The 22,642-nt window shown below is 41.1% G+C and overlaps 1 protein-coding gene across 2 annotated transcripts in view; it reads right to left on the bottom strand.

Annotated features, from left to right (window-relative positions):
* Nucleotides 1-22,642, bottom strand: part of TNFRSF17 (TNF receptor superfamily member 17) — a 64,493-nt gene that overhangs the window by 15,085 nt on the left and 26,766 nt on the right. For both annotated transcript variants that reach the window (XM_049699772.1, XM_049699773.1), the window contains 2 exons: nucleotides 18,306-18,440; nucleotides 17,906-18,115 (listed from right to left, as the gene is read on the bottom strand). In XM_049699772.1, the coding sequence (XP_049555729.1) occupies nucleotides 17,906-17,951 (46 nt within the window). In that variant the 5' untranslated portion in view covers nucleotides 17,952-18,115; nucleotides 18,306-18,440. The remainder of the gene's footprint in view (nucleotides 1-17,905; nucleotides 18,116-18,305; nucleotides 18,441-22,642) is intronic.

The following is a 22,642-nucleotide window of genomic DNA, read 5'->3' as shown; positions in this document are numbered from 1 at the left end:
AAGAGCGACTTCAAACCACAGGGAACGTTCCTGCATAGAATTACCACATCATGGAGTCAGACATCCTGATTTAGGATCCTGGCAAAGCACCTGTTACTAGTCACGTGGCTTTGTCAAATTTCTTTAACTTGTCGGAGCTTTGGAGATTTAGCTACTTACTCTGTGTCAACGAAAAAAATTAATCAATAGTCCAACTAAGAAAGAAATAGAAAATTTTATTTGAGCCAACGTAAGAACTGTAATCAGGGAGACAGTCTTTCAGAAAGCTCTGAGGACTCTCCCGCCCGTTAGAGGTCAAAGCACAATTATATAAGTTTTTGAGACAAAGGGTTAGAATCAAATAACGTCTTATTGACAGTTTACACAATCCAGACCTCACATATAAAGCACTGAGTGGTAGGTCATGGGTCATCAGGGCCCCTTACAAGATTAAGAAGGAAGGTTATCTCCTAAGGAGGTCTGGTTAATGCAGATGCACAATATACACTAAAGGAGAGGGAGGAGGCACACATGGGTCCCCAAAAAAGTTTAAATTTTTCTTGTCTTGCCATAAAATATGAATTTTATTTCACATTCTGTAAAAAAGAAACAATAATGAAATCACCTGACACATGAGTTGTCGTGAAGATTAAATGAGAAAATACTTAGGACACCAGGGATGCGACTGTGAGGTGGGAATGGTCCACCCAGAGGGAAAGTATTCAATCACTGATATTGTTCGGAATTGTCTTGGGACACCACTGAAACTCAGTACCTGGCACTCAGTATGGACTCAATAGATGGCAGTCATTTAGAAGTTCAATTTAGGGAATTCCCTGGCAGTCCAGTGGTTAGGACTTGGCACTTTCGCTGCCGGGGCCCAGGTTCAATCCCTGGTCGCGGAACTAAGATCCCTCAAGACATGTGGCGTGGCCAAAAAAGAAAACAAATTTCAATTTAATTTCAGTTCATGTCATTGTTTTACCTTATTTTATTTCAATAACAGTTCTATGGAGATAGAGTTCACATACCATAAAGTCCATTCTCTTAAAGTGTGCAGTTTGGTGGTTTTTAGTATATTCACAGAGTTACACATCAATCACCATTATCTTATTCCGGAACATTTGCATCACCCTCTAAAAAACCTCCTACCCATTAGCAGTCACTCTCCATTCTCTGGCAACCACTAATCTGCTTTCTGTCTCTATGGACTGGCCTATTCTGGACATTTCGTATAAATGGAATCAGACAACATGTGGCCTTTTGCGTCTGGCTTCTTTCACTCAGCATAATGCTTTCAAGGTTCATGTGTGTTGTAGCAGGTGTTAGTATGTCTTTCCTCTTGATGGCTGAATAATGTTCTGTTGATCCACCCGAGACCCATTTTCTTTCTCCATTCATCAGTTCATGGACATTTGGGTTGTTTCCACTTCTTAGGTATTACGAATAATGCTTATGAGCATTCATGTGCAAGTCTTTCTGTGGACATAGATTTTCAGTTCTCATGGGTGTATACATAGGAGTAGGATTCTGGGCTAAATGGTAACTCTACATACAACTTTTTTTTTTTGGCATGTGGGATCTTAGTTCTCCGACCGGGTGTCAAACCTGCGCCCCTTGCATTGGAAGTGCAGAGTCTTAACGCTGGACTGCCAGGGAAGTCCCTATGCTTAACTTTTTGAACTACCATCATTTTATTTAATTATTCACCATGGTTTTCATCTTAGTCAACAATTCCTTGTTTCCACAACTACCTCACCTCCAAGGGTATCTTATCCATAGCCAGAGACCAGTGTTTCCTGAAATGGCTTTTAAGGAACACTAAGTCCCAAAAGATTTTCCATGAGAAATAGATCTCACATTCAAAAAAGTGTAAGAAAATGACGTATGCCACATATTGTAGACTTATAATGCAAATTTACATTGTGAAATAAAATTCATATTTTATGCCAAGACAAGAAAAATTTAAACATAAAACATTCTTGCCTGCCCTTTGGCCACCTCTCTCCCTTCTACTGTGCACTGTGTCTCTGCATTATGCATTGACCAGACCTCCCCATCAGCAGCAATACCTGCTCAACCATAAAGAGCAACATGCTCCCAGCATCACCAAGACAACTTAAAAGAAGACATTCCTCTTGAGCTTGTGAGGGGTCACATGACCCATCACAATGATGCTTAGATCTGGATTATGTAAACTGTCAATAATATGTGATTTGAGGTACAGCCCCCTGTCTCAAAAAACTTACATAACTGTGCTTTCACTTCTAACAGGTGGAACAGTTCTCAGAGCTTTCTGAGATGCTTTTCCTGGGTTATAATCCTCAAATTTGGCTCGAATAAGATTTTCCATTTCTTTCTTATATTGGATGATTAATTTTTCATCGACAATATATTAAATATTCTGTGAATATTCTGCATAAAGAATACTGCGGAGCTCAGTGTTTCCCAAACATATGTGATCATGGACCCCTTTTCACAGAACATCCATTAACAGAACTGATGTCCTAAGGAACCCATTTTGGGAAATGCTGTTAGAGATGTACACACCATAGGCTAAAATGTACAGGCATTTGTGACTAATCAGTGTTATTTCTCCAGCCAGTAAATGATTCACTCCCTTTAATGAATCTTAGTATTTGGGGGGAAGAGATACATTTAATGGAAATGTTTACCAATTTGAACTCTTGGAGGTGGCAGTGCCTAAAGTCACAGACTTTTCAGATATATATGCCAATAAATTCCTTTTCCTTTAAATACACGTGAGTTTCTTTTCTATCTCTTGCACCTTAAAGAGTCCTACCAATACAATTGAGCTATTTCTGGCTTTCTCTGATAGACAATCAATCCCATCAACTGAAAATGTTACCAACAGGCTCTTTAAATAATCATGCTGAATTTGCCAACCTTGGAACATTGAAAACCCCTGAATGAGATAGCATCAGGGACCACTTCCCTTTCCCCTCTTGTTAGCTGTTTTGCCGTAGAGATGGGTCATAACTACAACACACTGTCTTATCAGGGCCTAGAGTATATTGGTGACATGCCCATCAGTAGGAGAATGATTAATCAAAGTACAGTAAATGCATACTATTTAATAAAACATGAATTTTCTTTAATGATCTACAATTACCTTTCTAGCTGGATTAATCAGCTCTCACCAGTCAGTGTGATGCCCACAGCAAGAATGGGAGGAGATACTGAGCTATCACACGTAGGTGAACGTTTGTTCCTATTAGTTGAGCTCTATGCTTATCCCAAAAGTTAACTGTCTGTGTTTCCAAACCTATTTACATTTGTACTTGTTCTTGTAATTGTTTGTGTAAATATCACATAAACCAGTGAAAATGTGAAAAATAAGAAGAGTTAGTGTGTATATGAAAACTAAGTTGGTTGCTTTGGAAAGACTTGATAAAAGCACATCAATTTTTATTTAGTTAAATATTCTCTCTTGGTAGAAACCAATTCTTGAGTTTTCCTAGTTTCATAAATTTTTTGTTTCTATCAGTATCGTGGGGTATTTTGTAAGCCCCATAAACCCAAACCTCTCAGGCTGAGTGGAAACAAGTATACCACCCAAAATATGCACAAAAATGCCTAAATGCATTAGGCATTTGAAAAAAGCAACTTGCTATATATTTTCTTTGACACAGTTAACGTTAGCAGAAATGTTTAATTAATGCATCCCTTCACAGAATAAAGAAAATACAATGATAATTGTCATTATGTGATAAAAAGTACATCTTACCTGAAAAATACTTTTCAGAAAACTCACTGTAGTGAAATCAACATTGAATTTATGATGGCAGACTTTTCCCTATCTATGCTGTTTTGTTTTTAACTTTATGTGCGTTTTTCTTGTTTTGTTTTTGTTTTGTTTTTTGTTTTGGGGGTTTTTTTTTGGCCGCACCACACAGCTTGTGGGATCTTAGTTCCCCGAACAGGGATTGAAACCAGGCCCTTGGCAGTGAAAGCGCTGAGTCCTAACTACTGGACCACCAGGGCATTCCCTTAACTTTATGTTTTGACATAATTTCATACTTATAGAAATGTTAACATTTTACACTTGCTCTGTAACCTTCCTCTCGCTAGAGCATGCTCTCTATTTATATGCATAATTATTGTCATTTTTATCAACGATTTAGGAAGCAACTTTCAGACATGATACTCCTTCACCCTTAAATACTTCAATGTGTCTTCCCTACAAACAGGCATTCTATCACATAGGTACAGTATGATTGTCAAAATCAGGAAATTAATATTGATAATAATTAATACTGATACTATCATCTAAGACCTTATTCAGATTTCACCAATTTCCCACTAATGTCTACAGCAAAAGGAAAAAAAAACTTTCCTGGTCCAGAATCCTATCCTGGAACTGGTCTCCTTGAATCTGGAACTCTGCCTCTGTCTTTGTCTTTCACAATCTGGGCATTTCTCAAAGAGCCCAGGCCCTTGGGACTTCCCTGGCAGTCCAGTGTTTAAGACACCGCACTTCCACTGCAGGGGCACGGGTTCCATCCCTGGCTGGGGAACTAAGATCCAGTATGCCGCGCTGTGAGGCCAAAAAACAGAAAAAAAAATGTTTTTTAAATAACACAGGGGTGGAGTCAAGATGGCAGTGTGGGAAGACACCAAGTTAGCATCTCCCCACAACTAGGGCACCTGCCAGCCACTGGTGGGGGACCCTGATGCCCAAGGAGAAAGGAGGAACCCCCAAGTGAACCGGTAGGACGTGGGGGGACAGAGGGGGAAGGAGAAGTGGAGACCAGAGAGGATCGGTGCCCCTGAGACAGGGGAGATCAGGAGACGTAGGCAGGAGGGGCCCTCCAGGAGGAGGGGAGAGGAGCGGAGGGTGATCGACCAGCCCACTCGGTGCACTCGGCCCAGGGAGCCTGCTGAGCCCCCAGGCCGATCCCCTGCCCTCCAAGGCCCCCCTGCCTCTGCTGGCCACATTTGTCCTGGGGGCATAGGAAGGAGGCCGAGGGGAGATCAGGAGAGGCAGGCAGGAAAGTCCCTCCAGGAGGTGAGGGAGAGGAGCAGAGGGCAATCGCCTGGCCCACTCGAGCCGTGGAGCCTGCTGAGCTCTCAGGCGGGTCCCCTGCCCTCCAAAGCCCCCTCCAGGCCTTGTAGGTCCTTGGGGGTCATAGGAGGGAGATCAGGGAGAGGCAGGTGGGAGGGGTCCTCTGGGAGGAGCAAGAGAGGAGCGGAGGGTGCTTGCTCTGCCCACTCAGGCCCGGGGAGCCTGCTGAACACCCAGGCCGGTTCCCTGCCCTCCAAGGTCATCACGCCCCCTGGCCGCATTGGTCCTGGGAGCATAAGAAGAAGGCAGAGGGGAGAACAGGATAGGCAGGTGGGAGGCGCCCTCCCAGACCCCAGACCAGAGGAGGAAGAGAGGAGAGGAGGGTGTTTGCCCCACCCACTCGAGCCCAGGAAGCCTGCTGGGCTCCCAGGTGAGGTCCCCCGCCCTCTGAGACCAGGGGTTGAGGGCTCGCCTGGGCCCCTTCTGTTCCTGGAGCCTAAGCCCCACACCCCACACCCCTAGGGCCTTTTCCAGCCCTGTGGGTCCTGAGCATAGGCCCCGTCCACCACCCCCAAACCTCGCCCTTGCTTAGACCCCGCCCTCCACAGCCAAGGCCTTTTCCCCGTTTGTTTTGTTTGTTTTGTTTTCTCTTTTCCCTCTTCCTGTTTTTTACTATTGTGGTACTGTTGTACCTTCCAGTCGTTGATTCATCTATATTTTTATTTTTATATTCTTCCTAACATATCTCTTAGTTTCCTAGTCTAATTTTATTTTTTACTTTGTTATTGTTCTTTTTTTTTTTTTTCTTTTTTTTTTGCTACCCCACATGGCTTGTGGGATCTTGGTTCAGGAGTCGGGGATCAGGCCGAAGCTCCTGCAGTGGGAGCTGCATGTCAGAACCACTGAACTAACAGAGAGCCTCAGACCCCAGGAAATATTCACTGCAGTGAAGTATCACAGAGGTCCTCATCTCAGCACCAAGACCTATCTCTGCCCAACAGCCTACAAACTCCAGTGTTGGAAGCCTCAGGCCAAACAAGTAAGACAGGAACACAATCCCACTCATTAAAAAAAAAAAAAAATGAGATGGCAAAAAAATATGTCACAGATAAAGGAGGAAGGTAAAAACATATAAGACCAAATAAATGAAGAGGAAATAGGCAATCTACCCAAAAAAGAATTCAGAGTAATGATAGCAAAGATGATCCAGAATCTCAGAAATAGAATGGAGGCATGGATTGAGAAAACACAAGAAATGTTTAACAAAGATCTAGAAGAACTAGAGAACAAACAAACAGAGGTGAACAACACAACAACTGAAATGAAAAATACACTATAAGGAATCATTAACAGAATAACTGAGGCAGAAGAACGAATAAGTGAACTGGAAGACAAAATGGTGGAAATAACTGCCAAGGAGCAGAATAAAGAAAAAAGAATGAAAAGAATCGAAGACAATCTCAGAGACCTCTGGGACAACACTAAACTCACCAACATTCAAATTATAGGGGTCCCAGAAGAAGAAGAGAAAAAGAAAGGGTCTGAGAAAATATCTGAAGAGATTATACTCAAAAACTTCCCTAACATGGGAAAGGAAATAGTCACCCAAGTCCAGGAAGCAAAGAGACTCCCATACATGATAAACCCTAGGAAAAACACATCAAGACACATATTAATCAAACTAACAAAATTAAATTCAAAGAAAAAATATTAAAAGCAGCAAGGGAAAAAGAAAAAATAACATATAGAGGAATCCCCATAAGGTTATCAGCTGATTTTTCAGTGGACACTTTGCAGGCCAGAAGGGAGTGGCAGGATATACTTAAAGGGATGAAAGAGAAAAACCTACAACCAAGATTACTCTACCCAGCAAGGGTCTCATTGAGATTCGATGGAGAAATCAAAAGCTTTTCAGACAAGCAAAAGCTAAGAGAATTCAGCACCACCAAACCAGCTTTACAACAAATGCTAAAGAAACTTCTCTAGGCAGGAAACACAAGAGAAGAAAAAGACCCACAAAAACAAACTCAAAACAATTAAGAAAATGGTAATAGGAACATACATATCAATAATAACCTTGAATGTAAATGGGTTAAATGCCCCAACCAAAAGACACAGACTGGCTCAACGGTTACAAAACCAAGACCCATATACATGCTGTCTACAAGAGACCCACTTCAGACCTAGGGACACATACATACTGAAGGTGAAGGGATGGAAAAAGATATTCCATGCAGATGGAAATCAAAAGAAAGCTGGAGTAGCAATACTCATATCCAATAAAATAGATGTTAAAATAAAGACTCTTACAAGAGACACTACATAATGATCAAAGGATCAATTCAAGAAGAAGATATAACAATTATAAACATTTATGCACCCAGCATAGGAGCACCTCAATACAAAAGGCAAATGCTAACAACCATAAAAGGAGAAGTCGACAGTAACACAATAATAGTAGGGGAATTAACACGCCACTTACACCAATGGACAGATCATCCAAACAGAAAATAAATAAGGAAACACAAGCTTTAAATGACACAATAGACTAGATAGATTTAATTGATATTTATAGAACATTCCACCCAAAAGTGGCAGAATACAGTTCCTTCTCAAGTGCACATGGAACATTCTCCAGGATAGATCACATCTTGGGTCACAAAGCAAGCCTTGGAAAATTTAAGAAAATTGAAATCGTATCAAGCATTTTTTCTGACCACAACGCTATGAGATTGGAAATCAATTACAGGAAAAAAAACTGTAAAAAACACAAATGCACGGAGGCTGAACAGTCCACTACTAAATAACCAAGAGATCACTGAACAAATCAAAGAAGAAATTAAAAAATACATAGAAACAAATGACAACAAATACACAACGACCCAAAACCTATGGGACGCAGCAAAAGCAGTTCTGAGAGGGAAGTTTATAGCAATTCAATCTCACCTCAAGAAACAAGAAAAATCTCAAATAAACAACCTAACCCTACACTTAAAACAACTACAGAAAGAAGAACAAAGAAAACCCAAAGTCAGTAGAAGGAAAGAAATCATAAAAATCAGAGCAGAAATAAATGAAATAGAAACGAAGAAAACAAAAGCAAAGATCAATAAAACTAAAAGCTGGTTCTTTGAGAAGATAAACAAAACTGATAAACCCTTAGCAAGACTCATCAAGAAAAAAAGGGAGAGGACGGAAGTCAATAAAATTAGAAATGAAAAAAGAGAAATCACAACTGACACCGCAGAAGTACAAAGGATTATAAGAGACTACTACGAACAACCATATGCCAATAAAATAGACAACCACAAAGAAATGGACAAATTCTTGGAAAGGTACAATTTTCCAAGACTGAACCAGGAAGAATTAGAAAAAATAAACAGACCTATCACAACTAATGAAATTGAAATCATAATTAAAAATCTTCCAACAAACAAAAGTCCAGGATCAGATGGCTTCACAGGTGAATTCTATCAAACATTTAGAGAAGAGCTAACACCAATCCTTCTCAAACTCTTCCAAAAAATTGTAGAGGGAGAAACACTCCCAAATTCATTCTACAAAGCCACCACCACACTGATACCAAAACCAGAAAAAGATATCACACAAAAAAAGAAAATTATAGACCAATATAACTGATGAACATAGATGCAAAAATCCTGAACAAAATACTAGCAAACAGAATCCAACAACACATTAAAAGGATCATACACCATGATCAAGTGGAATTTATCCCAGGTATGCAATGGTTCTTCAATACATGCAAATCAATCAATGTGATACACCAAATTAACAAATTAAGGAGTAAAAACCATATGATCATCTCAATAGATGCAGAAAAAGCTTTTGACAAAATTCAACACCCATTTATGATAAAAACTCTCCAGAAAATGGGCATGGAGGGAACCTACCTCAACATAATAAAGGCCATATATGACAAACCCACAGCAAGCATCATACTCAATGGTGAAAAACTGAAAGCATTTCCACTAAGATCAGGAACAAGACAAGGATATCCAATCTCGCCACTCTTATTCAACATAGTTTTGGAAGTCCTAGCCATGGCAATCAGAGAAGAAAAAGAAATACAAGAAATACAAATTGGAAAAGAAGAAGTAAAACTGTCACTGTTTGCAGATGACATGATACTATACATAGAAAATCCTAAATATGCCACCAGAAAACTACTAGAACTAATCAATGAATTTGGTAAGGTTGCAGGATACAAAATTAATGCACAGAAATCTCTGGCATTCCTATACACCAACAATGGAAAATCAGAAAGAGAAATTAAAGAAACAATCTCATTTACCATCACAATAAAAAGAATAAAAAACCTAGGAATAAACCTGCCTAAGGATGTGAAAGACTTGACTCAGAAAACTATAAAACACTGATGAAAGAAATCAAAGATGACATAACCAGATGGAGAAATATACCATGTTCTTGGATTGGAAAAATCAATATTGTGAAAGTGACTATATTACCCAAAGCAGTCTACAGATTCAATGCAATCCCTATCAAACTACCAATGGCATTCTTCACAGAATTAGAACAAAAAATTTTACAATCCATATAGAAACATAAAAGACCCCAAATAGCCAAAGCAATCTTGGGAAAGAAAAAGTGTTGGAGGAATCAGGCTCCCGATGTCAAACTATACCACAAAGCTACAGTAATCAAGACAGTATGGTACTGGCACAAAAACAGAAATATAGATCAATGGTACAGGATAGAATGCCCAGAGATAAACCCACGCACATATGGGCACCTAATTTACAACAAAGGAGGCAAGAACATACAATGGAGAAAGGACAGCCCATTCAATAAGTGGTGCTGGGAAAACTGGACAGCTACATGTAAAAGAATGAAATTAGAACACCACCTAACACCATACACAAAAATAAACTCAAAATGGATTAAAGACCTAAATGTAAGATCAGACACTATAAAACTCTCAGAGGAAAACATAGAAAAAGCACTCTTTGACATAAACCACAGCAAGATCTTTTTTGACCCACCTCCTAGAGTTTCTCCTAGTGAAATAAAAACAAACAAATGGGACTTAATTAAACAAAAGCTTTTGCACAGCAAGGAAACCATAAACAAGACAAAAAGGCAACCCTCAGAATGGGAGAAAATATTTGCAAATGCAACAACAGACAAAGGATTAATCTCCAAAATATACAAACAGCTCATGGAGCTCAACATCAAAAAAACAAACAATCCAATTAAAAAATGGGCAGAAGACCTAAATAGACATTTTACCAAGGAAGACATACAGATGGCCAAGAGGCACATGAAAAGATGCTCAATATCACTAATCATTAGAGAAATGCAAATCAAAACTACCATGAGGTATCACTTCACACCGGTCAGAATGGCTATTATCAAAAAAATCTAGAAACAATAAATGCTGGAAAGGGTGTGGTGAAAAGGGAACACTCCTGCACTGTTGGTGGGAATGTAAATTGATACAACCACTATGGAAAACAGTATGGAGGTTCCTTAAAAAAACTAAACATAGGACTTCCCTCGTGGCGCAGTGGTTGAGAGTCCGCCTGCCGATGCAGGGGACGCAGGTTCACGCTCAGGTCCGGAAAGATCCCACATGCTGCAGAGCGGCTGGGCCCGTGAGCCATGGCCGCTGAGCCTGCGTGTCCGGAGCCTGTGCTCCGCAATGGGAGAGGCCACAGCAGTGAGAGGCCCACATACCGCAAAAAACAAAAACAAAAACAAAACTAAACATAGAACTATCATATGACCCAGCAATCCCACTACTGGGCATATACCCCGAGAAAACCATAATTCAAAACGAGACATGTACCACAATGTTCACTGCAGCACTATTCACAATAGCCAGGACACGGAAGCAATCTAAGTGTCCATCGACAGATGAATGGATAAAGAATATGTGGCACATATATACAATGGAATATTACTCAGCCATAAAAAGAAATGAAATTGAGTTATTTGTAGTGAGGTGGATGGGCCTAGAGTCTGTCATACAGAGTGAAGTAAGTCAGAAAGAGAAAAATAAGTACCGTATGCTAACACATATATGTGGAATCTTAGAAAAAAAAAAAGGTTCTGAAGAACCTAGGGGCCGGACAGGAATAAAGATGCAGATGTAGAGAATGGACTTGAGAACACGGGGAGGGGGAAGGGTAAGCTGGGACAAACTGAGAAAGTAACACTGACATATATACCCTATCAAATGTAAAATAGATAGCTAGTGGGATGCAGCCGCATAGCACAGGGAGATCAGCTTGGTGCTCTGTAACCACCTAGAGGGGTGGGTAGGGAGGGTGGGAGGGAGATGCAAGAGGGAGCGGATATAGGGATATATGTATACATATAGCTGATTCACTTTGTTATACAGCAGAAACTAACACAACAATGTAAAGCAATTATACTCCAAGAAAGATGTTAAAAAAAAAAAAAAGAAACGAAATTGAGTTATATGCAGTGAAGTGGATGGACCTAGAGTCTGTCATACAGAGTGAAGTAAGTCAGAAAGAGAAAATAAAATACTGTATTCTAACACATATATATGGAATCTAAAAAAAAAAAACCAAAAATGGTACCTGATGAACCTAGTTGCAGGGCAGGAATAAAGATGTAGACATAGAGAATGGACTTGAGGACATGGGGTGGGAGGGGGAAGCTGGGGTGAAGTGAGAGTAACATCGACATATTTACACTACCAAATGTAAAATAATTAGCCAGTGGAAGCAGCAGCATAGTACAGGGAGACCAGCTCGGTGCTTTGTGACCACCTAGAGGGGTGGGATAGGGAGGATAGGAGGGAGTCTCAAGAGGGAGGGGATATGGGGACATGTATATGCATATGGCTGATTCACTTTGGCATACAACAGAAACTAACACAGTATTGTGAAGCAATTATACTCCAATAAAGATCTATTAAAAAAAATAATGTAAAATTTCTTCCTGGGAATTCTCTGGTGGTCCAGTGGTTAGGACTCCATGCTCTCACTGCCGAGGGCCCGGGTTCAATCCCTGATGGGGAACTAAGATCCCACAAGCTGCATGGCCTATAAATAAATAAATAAATAATCAAAGAGCACAGGCCCATTATTTTTTAGAATGTCCCTTGCTTGGAGTTCGTCCGATGTTTTTTCCCTTGATTAGATTCAGGTTAAGCACGTATGGTCAGAATACCACACATCTGATATTGGTGTTTCTCAGTGCATTATATCAAAGGCACAGGATGTATATTTGGCACATCGCTGGTGATGTTAATTTGGATTATTGGTTAAGATGGTCTCAGCCAGGTTTCTCCACTCTAAAGTTATTACTTTTTAACCTTCCCGATTTATAAATATCTTGCTCGGATTTACTTTGAAACTATGCAAATATCCAGTTTCTCGTCAATCTTTCACCTACTAATTTTAGCACCCACTGAAGGTTTTTGCCTGAAACACTCATCACTGTGGTGGCTGCCAGATGGTGACTTTCTAATTCCATCGTTCCTTACACATGTATAAGTTGGCATTGTTCTGTAAGGAAGAGCTTTCCCTGCTTACCCAGTTATTCATTCATTTATTTGTTAATATCATTACGGACAAATGGTGAACCAAGGCTCCAGGCACCTTCCATCTGACTCCACCACCTCTAACATGTGGCCTCCACAGGCACCACAGGGAGGAAAGAAAGACTACACAGAAGAGTACACAGGGGACATTAGGGCTAGGTCTGCAAGTGACCTGTCACATTGTGATGATAAATTTTATGTGTCAGCTTGACTGGGCCACCAGGTGCCCAGATATTGGCCAAACATTTTTCTGAATGTGTCTGTGAGGGTGTTGCTGAATGAGATGAGCATTTGAGTTGGCAGACTGGGTAAAGCAGATTGCCCTTCCCAATGTGGGTTGGCCTCATCCAATCCACTGAAAACCAGGAAGGGAGAATTTTCTCTCTGTGCCTGTCTTTTTTTTTTTAATTTTTATTGGAGTATAGTTACTTTACAGTGTTGTGTTAATTTCTACTGTAGAGCAAAGTGAATCAGCTATACGTATACATACATCCCCTCTTTTTTGTATTTCCTTCCCATTTAGGTCACCACAGAGCATTGAGTAGAGTTCCCTGTGCTATACAGTAGGTTCTTATTAGTTATCTATTTTATACATAGTATCAATAACGTATGTATGTCAATCGCCATCTCCCAATTCATCCCACCCGCCCTGTGCCTGACTGTCTTGGAGCTGGGATATCAGTCTTCATACCTGGACTAGAACTAAACCATTGGCTTTCCTGGGTGTCCAGCTGGCTGACAACAGATCTTGGGACTTCTCAGCCTCCATAATCGCATGATCAATTCCTTACAATAAATCTCTCTATATATATCCTATTGGTTCTGTTCCTCTGGAGAACCCTAATACACACATCTACATATTTCACATATCTTTGGTCACTCCCTGGTACCTGGCCCCTAACCTAACTGCAAGGGAGCCTGGGACCCACAGTCTTCTTGTGAGGAGATGGAATTGGTGAGCTTTGAGCTACTCTTTGCCATAGTGTGTCTTTCTTACGATCCTAACTTTCAATTAAGTATTCAGTGGAGACTGCCAATTGTTTCAGTTAACAGGGTTTCTATGATCTACTCAACCATTAAAATAAGAGGGAAATTTTTCACACCAATGGGGAAAGATTGTCAAAACATGAGGTTAAGGGAAAAAAGGAAGAATACAGAGCAATTGTCTAATAAGATCCCACTTACAGAAAAAGCACACACCCTACCCGTGTATCCTTCCTCAGAAATCTACTGGAGGGGGTAATAAATAAACAAACCAAAAAAGAGGAAGATATGGGACCCAGGCAACAGGAAACTGAACTCAAGAGAAAGAGGAAGGAATCTCGGGGTGATGAGAAGAAAGTTCCCAGGATAACGTCTGTGCACTGGGCTTAGAGAGAAGACAGTCCCAAGTGGAGCAGGTCAAAAGGCTCCTGGAGAGTCACTCCAAGATGAGGCTATGGAAAACCTAATGCACATGGCGGTGAGGAGAGGCGGTGGGGACAGCTGGGAGAGAGAGCTTACAGCTTAATTAGTGGTAAGAATACAGAACATGACACACATGGGAAAACTTAACAATTACTAATGTCAAGAAAGTAAATTTAAAAATGGGCCCCAAAACTCCATGGTATTCAACATGGCTCAGCTGTGAAAGGCACATCCATATTTATAACAATGCAAATATTGACCTAACCAAGATTTTGGTACCACGATGACAGGAGGACAAAAGTAGGGGGGATGCTGGCGGTGGCATAAAACTGAAGTCTAAAGCCTGGTCTTCCATCCTGGGAAGTCAAAAGACAATGCCTGAAGATGAAAAAATCTGAAGTAGAAGTCTAAGCACGTTACTGAGAATTAGAGAGGGTTCAGGAACAAGTTGAAAGTGTTTACCTTAGGGCAGTGTGAACAGGGAGCTAGGAATGGGGCGGGGCCTGCTGTTCTTCCTGCAGAATTTGTTTAGTGATTGGATCCTTAAACTAGCAGCATGCATAACTTAGAATTTTTTTTAATGTAAATTAGAAATAGCACACAAACCGTCTGTTTCTCTATGCATATGTATGTTTACAAATGTATAGAAAATATCTGGGAGGAGATGCATGGAAGTGGTAACACTGAAGCCTGCTGAACTTGGAATGAGAGGAACTAGGGTCCCAAGTTGAGAGGGTGACGGGAGAGTAAGAGGGTCAAGGAACACTCATTTTATCCGTATTATTTTCATCATATACAAAGTGAAGATATATTTGTGCAACCAAAGACCATTTTAGAAGATTTTACTTTTAAATAAAGTAAGACAGTGGAGAGAGTTCTCCTTTCCTACTGGGCATGGCCCAGGTCATGGTTCAATTCTCATGGCCTGGTATGTTCCCAAGTGTTAGTAAAATCTCTAGTCTTCCTGTCAAACAGTCTCTACCTCCTCTCAGTGATTCTAGGAACCCAAGGACCCACAATGACTGCTGGGATGGGTCCAGAAATAGATATATCACAAGGCAGAAAGGTCATTACACACACACATGCACACACACACGAGGGTGCCCTCCCAGGCTGCTGTCCTTTGGCCAAAAGCCTCTCTGTCTCTCCTATTAACTTTTAAGAGAATTTCTAATTTTAATAAATAGTAGGGCTTCCCTGGTGGCGCAGTGGTTGAAAGTTCGCCTGCCGATGCAGGGGACACGGGTTCGTGCCCCGGTCCGGGAGGATCCCACATGCCGCGGAGCTGCTGGGCCCGTGGGCCATGGCCGCTGAGCCTGTGCGTCCGGAGCCTGTGCTCCGCAGCGGGAGAGGCCACAGCAGTGAGAGGCCCGCATACAGCAAAAAAAATAAAAATAAAAAAGAAAATAAATAGTAAATAATAATACTATAAAGCCATGTTCATATTTCCACTTTCAATCATTTACTACCTTCCCTGCTGGCACTATTTTTAAAACTTGCCATATCAAACAAAAGCAGCTTCAGAAGAGCAGTGGACCACATCACAGTACTGTTCATTTCTACAGAAAGCCTGACTTTTTGAAAGAAAGCTTTTTCAAAAAGAGAGGTTCTCACCAATTTAGCCTTTCAAATCAACGAGACCTTCCTATCTTATTAAATAGCTGGTGCGTTAGTGAGATCTCTGGGTCGATAAGAAGGTAGTTGTAATATTTAAATTCATTCCACTTATGGGCCTTTTTTAGCAGTTAATGGATATTCCCTTCACCCTGTGCTTGACTCCCCAAATCTGATGTGTTATAATGAAATTATGAATATATGAATAATTTGCACACATTAAATTTTGGAATTGCTCTGAAATGTGTTACCATGTATTTTAAACAATTTTTTTCTTTCGGAAATTTCCTGATTAAGAGGTTTTCAGAAATGGAGGTCATAAGTTCTGAGCCATGATTAAAATGAATTCCTTTATTTCTACATTTAAGATTATGTCTATGGTACAAATGATATAATTTTAATATAAATGTGAACCTACATTAAGTTTTTCACTTAGTGTATTTTCATTGTGTGTTTAATGATATGCAAACTCACACTTTCAAAATAGATGTCTTTTCCAAACTTCAACAGGCCAAAAGGCTAGGCAAACTCTGCTTTTTAATCACTTTGTTGGGCAAGCCAACTTTGAATGCGTGATTTTTAGATAACTTAGAAAAAATCCTAAGTTATGCATGCTGCTAGTTTAAGGATCCAATCACTAAACAAGATGGAAAAAATGCTTTTCTCCATCTTAACAAAGGATTCATTTTATAAAGCCTCGGGTCTCTAGCCTCAATCCAACAGAAATGCTAACCATAATAGTGAAAGCCAGCATTCACAGGGCTCCTGTGATGCGCTGGGCATTGTGCTTTGTGCTTTGCATTGATTCTCAGCTAATCTTCACATCAACCTGGTGAGGTAGGTGCAATTACTACTCCCATTCCACAGATGAGGAGACTGAGGCTGAGGCTGAGCGTTTATGGCAAATGCCCAAGGTCCAATAGCTAGTATAGGACAATGGGGAAAGAATAAAGGGTTTAAAGTGGAAAAGTGAGAAGATCGGATTTCTGTTAAAAAGGGGAGGAAAAGTTAAGCAGCGCATAGACCAGATGGAAGGCTCTTGCAAAAATTCAGAGGGAGATGACGACCAAAAGTGGGAGCGATGGACATGATACAGAGCAATGAACACAAGACAAGCTACAGTTGATGTTATGGCTGATTACGTGGGGGAATTGATTCATCCAGAAATATTTGGTGAGTTCTTTCTGTGTTAGACCCACAGCTGGGCACTAGGGATACAAGAGAGAATAAAGAAATAAAAGGCTTGTCAAGTGGAAGAAAAATTTAAAAAATAAACAAAAATAAACAAAAAATAAACAAATAAGCAAACAAAGTAATTAACCAACTGTATTTGTTTCCTAGGTAACAACTTGCACAGCTGGGTGGCTTAATCAACAGAAATTTCTTTTCTCACAGTTCTGGAAGCCAGAAGTCTGAAAACAAGGTGTTGCAGGGTTGGCTCTTCTGGAGACTCTGGAGAGAATCCTTCCTCACTCCTTCCACCTTCTGGGGGCTGCCAGCCACCCTTGGCATTCCTTGGGTCCAATCTCTGCCTCTGTTTTGAGAGGTATTCTTCCATGTGCAAATTTCCCTCTTCTTATAAGGCCCCTGGTCATTGGATTAGTGCCCACCCTGATCCAGTATGACCTCATCTTAACTTGATTACATCTGCAAAGAGCCTATATCCAAATAAGGCCACATTCACAGGTACTGGGGGTTAGGACGTGGACATATCTTTTTAGAGCACATAATTTAACCCAGTGATAAATTATGGGGAGGAGATGAAAGGGATGCTATTACTTTAAAAGGAGGGAGACCTGCTTAGATAATCAGGGAAGGCTTCTCTGAGGGACTAACACTTAAGCAGAACCAAAAGATAAGAAGGGCTACTTATTGAAGAGACTGTCTTTTTGCTATTATATTGGGTTGGCTGAAAAGTTCATTCAGATTTTTCCATAACATCTTGCAGAAAAACCCCAAACGAACTTTTTGGCCAACCCAATATATTCTTGCCCCTGCTCATAGATTAATTGACCACAGGTGTGTGGGTTTATTTCTGGGCTCTCTATTCTGTTCCATTTATCTATGTGTCTGTTTTTGTGCCAGTACCATACTGTTTTGATTATAGTAAGCCCCCTACATACAAACAAATTCCATTCCAAGAGCACGTTTGTAAGTCCAATTTGTTCGTCAGTCCAACAAAGTTAGCCTAGGTACCCAACTAACACAATCGGCTATATAGTACTGTACTGTAATAGGTTTATACTACTTTTACATAAAAAATACATAAAAAAGAAACATACACAAAAAATGAAGAAAACATTTTTAATCTTACAGTACAGTACCTTGAAAAGTACAGTAGTACAGCTGGCATACGGGGGCTGGCATCATCGAGTGAACAGGCAAGAAGAGTTACTGACTGGAGGAGGGAGAGGAGGTGGGAGATGGTAGAGCTGAAGGATGGTCAGCAATAGGAGGCGGAGGGCAAGCTGCAGTTTCACTCACGCCTGATGCTGATGGCACAGGTTCTGGTTCCCTGCTGGATTCAATTCTACCTATAAAGATACTGTACTATTGTACTCTATACAGTACTGTAAAGTACACAAAAGCACAACCATGTGACACAAAGCACACACATAACAACATACATCAGACACGTGAACTAACTTACGTGACTGGACATGCGAACACATGTTCACATCTTTGTAAGTTTGCAACTTGAAGGTTCATATGTAGAGGACTTACTGTACTGTAGCTTTGTAGAATAGCCTGAAGTCGAGGAGCGGGATACCTCCAGCTTTGTTCTTTTTTCTCAAGATTGCTTTGGCATTTCAGGGTCTTTTGCGGTTCCATATAAATTTTCCAAAATATGGAAGCAACCTAAGTGTCCAGATAAATGGATGAAGAGATGTGGTGTATATAATATATAATGGAATATTACTCAGCAAAAAGAATAAAATTCTGCCATTTGCAACAATATGTGTGGACCTAGAGAGTATTATGCTTAGTAAAATGAGTCAAAGACAAGTACTCTGTTATCACTTATATGCAGAATCTAAAAAATAAAACAAATGTATATAACTAAACAGAAACAGACACAGATATAAAGAACAAGCTAGTGGTTACCAATGGGGAGAGGGAAGTGGGGAGGGGCAGGTTAGGGGTAGGGGATTAAGAGGTACAAACTGCATGTATAAAATAGATAAACAACAAGGATATATTGTACAGCACAGGGAAATATAGCCGTTGTTTTGTAATAACTTTAAATGGAGTATAATTTATAAAAATATTGAATCACTATATGGTATACCTGAAACTAATATAACATTATAAATCAGCTATACTTCAATTAAAGTTTTAAATAGTAAATAAATAAATAGGAAGGGCCAGACTCATAGCAGCCCAGGCAGAGGAAGCTGCAAGTGCAAATGCCCTGGGGCTGGATAAACTGTGCTAACAGGTGGGAATTAAAAGAAAGCCAGCATGTCTGCAACAAAGGCCTGGTAGGCAGGCAGGGACCAGTTCCAGGCAGGGTCTTAGAGGCCAAGGGAAGGAGTTTGGATTTTTCTTACATGCAATGGGAAGACAGCCATTGAAGGATTTTAAGCAGAAGACTGACAAGAGCTCATTCTGCCTGTGTTGTGAGAACAGACTGCAGTGGGGAAAAAGGGGGAAGCTGCAGACAGTTATGAGGGGACTGTTGCCCCTGACCCTGAGCAAGAGCCTCCAGGGTGGTGTAAGATAGACATGCAAAAGAGTCAAAAGATGTGAGGTGTGTTTTCAAGGAAACACCAATAGGATTTCCTGAAAGTTTTGAAACAATGTAGAGAGAGAATGGAGAGGTCAGTGGTGAGTGCTTGGCTACAGGGGAGGTGGTGAAGGTTAGCGGCGTGAGTTTGTCATTTGAGAGCCCGGATGAAGGGTGATATCAAACTCACCAAAGGGCCTGGGGTTGGGGAAGGAGGGCTTCAGTGCAGAATGATGACTGAGCCCTGACACACGTGGAAGCTCCCATTTGGAAATCTGCCCATCAGGTGCCTCTATTTAATGGGTCTGAGCGGGAACAATGAAATCCAGTCTCTGGTCATTATCCAGCATTTAACACTCAGGAGGGCAAATTTCTTTCTACCACATTGACATTCCATAGTTCCCCTGGTGGCACAGAGTCCTGGTGGCAGAGAAGACCACAGCCCCAGCACCCCCACTTGGGCAAAGTACTCGACTCTGCGTGGATGTACAGGGCTGCCCATTCGGTGGGATGGAGAACATTCCAAAGCCACCAGTGCTGCCCATCAGTGAACTAGGAAATCCCCTTCTCATTTCTAGATCCAATAGGGAAGAACAAATCTGACTCCATATTGGATCTATTTCTTTTACTTTAACCTTTGTATTCTATTGCTTTTGCTACAAGTTGATCTCGAAAGGGATGTTGCCTATAAGCTTAAATCATACATAATGGCCCATCTCTGGGAACCCTGCCTCCCACATAAAGAACGTTAAGCTAAAGTACCTTTATTTAGCTCATAGGAAACCTCCTGACCAGGCCCACCTGTGAATGGCTGCAGGAAAGAAATTAGCACATCCCCTCTGGAGTCTGACTGGAACCAGGACTTTACCCTCTCCCCTTTTAGTATAAAAGAAACCTGAATTCTAACTCAGGGAAAATGGTTCTTTGGGACACTAGTCCACCATCTTCTCAGTTTGCTGGTTTTCTGAATAAAGTTGCTATTCCTTGCCCCAACAATTCATCTCTCTATTTTATTGGCCTGTCGTGTGGCAAACAGGACGAGCTTGAACTCGGTAAAACAGATAGCAGCCCAAAGAGGCCAGAAGCTGTTACTGACAAGCAGACTTTCCCTGTAGAAGCCTCCATTGCCTGGAATCTACTTTACGCCTGGATAAGTGTGATTAGCCAGTATTCATGCCAACCCCAATGTGATCTTACTTCCCTTGGATTTCCCAGCTTGGGCCTCAGAAGGGGATTTGATTGGGCAGCCTTTCTGCTATGACCTCTACCTGATATATTTGTTCTTAAAAATGAATCAAAAGGTAAGAACGATGGCCTTAGGGTCAAAACTCCAGCTCGAGGACCTGGATTCAAAATCTCAGTACTGGGACTTGCTCAAGTTATGTAACTTTCATTGAGTCCCTTAGTCTCTCTGAGAGCCTCCTATTCCTCTTGGGTAAAATAAGAATAATGAAATCCCCATCTGCAGGGCGCTGGAGGGTTCAGTGAGCTAGGTGGGTAAGGCCCCAGCACCATGGAGGCCAGCACAGGGTCAAGTCATTTGTGTGGAGAGAGCCAGGCTGCCAGCAGCCACTCTAGATATTGCTGCACCCCTATGGGTTCTCTGCTTCCCAAATCCCAAGGGTATCTTGGCAATAATTGGTGCTGCATAAATGAGGAAGCAGGGCCTGGCTGGCAGTGCCCACCCTGACCCCCTCAGTGCCCGGTACCCCCAGGGTGAAGCCAACTAAGGATGGAAACTGGGAGCCTGTCAGGAGCAAGGGGAGTTCTCAGAATACGGCCTGCAGGATCCTGGGAGAGTCCTGGGTAGGCCATAGGCAACACTCTTGAGTCGCAGGGGCTCAGCGTGAAAGACAGAGCCCCCCACCAGCCAGATGTCAGTGCACATCAAGATAAGTTCGCATGGAGAAAGTGCCCATCCACCTGGGTATTGTTCAAGGAAGCAACATCCAAATGGGAAAGGGCAGAGGAAAGATTCCTGTGAGATTCATGGACCAAGGGCAATTTCCTGCCTGCCTCTTGGGATGAATAGAAAATAAGTGAAAACTTATGGTTGAAGCAAAGCTTTTGGGTCTGTGGAGATTCTGCCGTGGACCAAAGAGGCCTGGGGCTGGCTGAGTCATCCATGTGGGTGAATGTTTTGTCCTGTCTGCAAAACAAGAGCAGAGCTCCAGAGAAGGGGCACACGAATGTGATTAAACGTTTGCCCCCCAGCAGCCTCCAAGAGGAAGGCTGCTAAACAGCATTGTTGGGTAACTTTCCATTGCCGCTACCTAGAAGAACGAGGGGGAGAGATGGTGAATCTCCCATCCAAAGACAGCATCTCTCTACATCCTTAAATCTTTATAGATGAGATTATTTGCTTCAAAGTAATACAGAGCAAGTGGAAGGGGGTGGAAGGATAGATTAGACTAGTCAGTCTGAGTGGATGCACGATTGGGATGTGGGGGGCATTGCTTTAAATTACTAAATGTTTATTTTTAAATAATAAGGTTTTTTAAATATAATATTCAATACTCAACATGTATGAAAAGGCTTTTGAAAGTCAATATCCTTTAAACAAGAAATTCCACTTTTAGGAATTTAGCATAAAGAGATGCAGTGCAGATTAGCGGAAAGAGCTGTGTAGTTTATAACAGCAAAAAACTGAAAACAACCAAGATGTCTAGCAACAAGAAACTGTTTAAAGAATACTTATGGAATACTAGGCAGCTGTTTAAAGAAAAAGATGATGAGAAACAAATAAAAATTAAGAAAACATATTTGTATTTTAAGTTACAAAGGGATAATTTCCCTAACATATGAAAAAGCTCCTGCAGATCAACAATTCACCAAAAAAAAAAAAAGGTAAAGACTATGAAAAGGAAATGTGTGTGTTATGTGTATTTGTACAGATAAGCAAAGATCACAATTTGGTAACACATCTTATTGGGAATGAGAATTAGTACAAACTCTGTGGAGAAAATTTAGCAGTATCCACAGATATTGCAATATCTGTGTCTATAGCAATACTTATTGCTAAATTTACCCAGCAATACCACTTCTAGCAATTTATTCAATTTGCATAAAACAAAGGATGAACAAGCTTTTTCACTACAGCACTGTTTGTGATAGGAAGACTGGAAACAACCTAAATGTCCAACAATAGGAGACTGGTTAAATAAATTGGGATGAAATTAATTCAGCAGAAGCATAAACAGTGACCAGAAGTGACCATGAGAACGTGAGCACCCTGGTCCATTCACAATCCTAACCTGACCCTGAGAATTCACAGGGAATGGATTTGGGCTCAAGCCAGTCTTTTCTAGACTCCAAGGGGCAGAGTGATTCCAGA

The sequence above is a fragment of the Orcinus orca genome, chromosome 16 (assembly GCF_937001465.1).
Source record: "Orcinus orca chromosome 16, mOrcOrc1.1, whole genome shotgun sequence".
In the NCBI taxonomy this organism is placed as follows: Eukaryota; Metazoa; Chordata; class Mammalia; order Artiodactyla; family Delphinidae; genus Orcinus; species Orcinus orca.
This window is presented reverse-complemented; position numbering and strand designations above follow the sequence as displayed.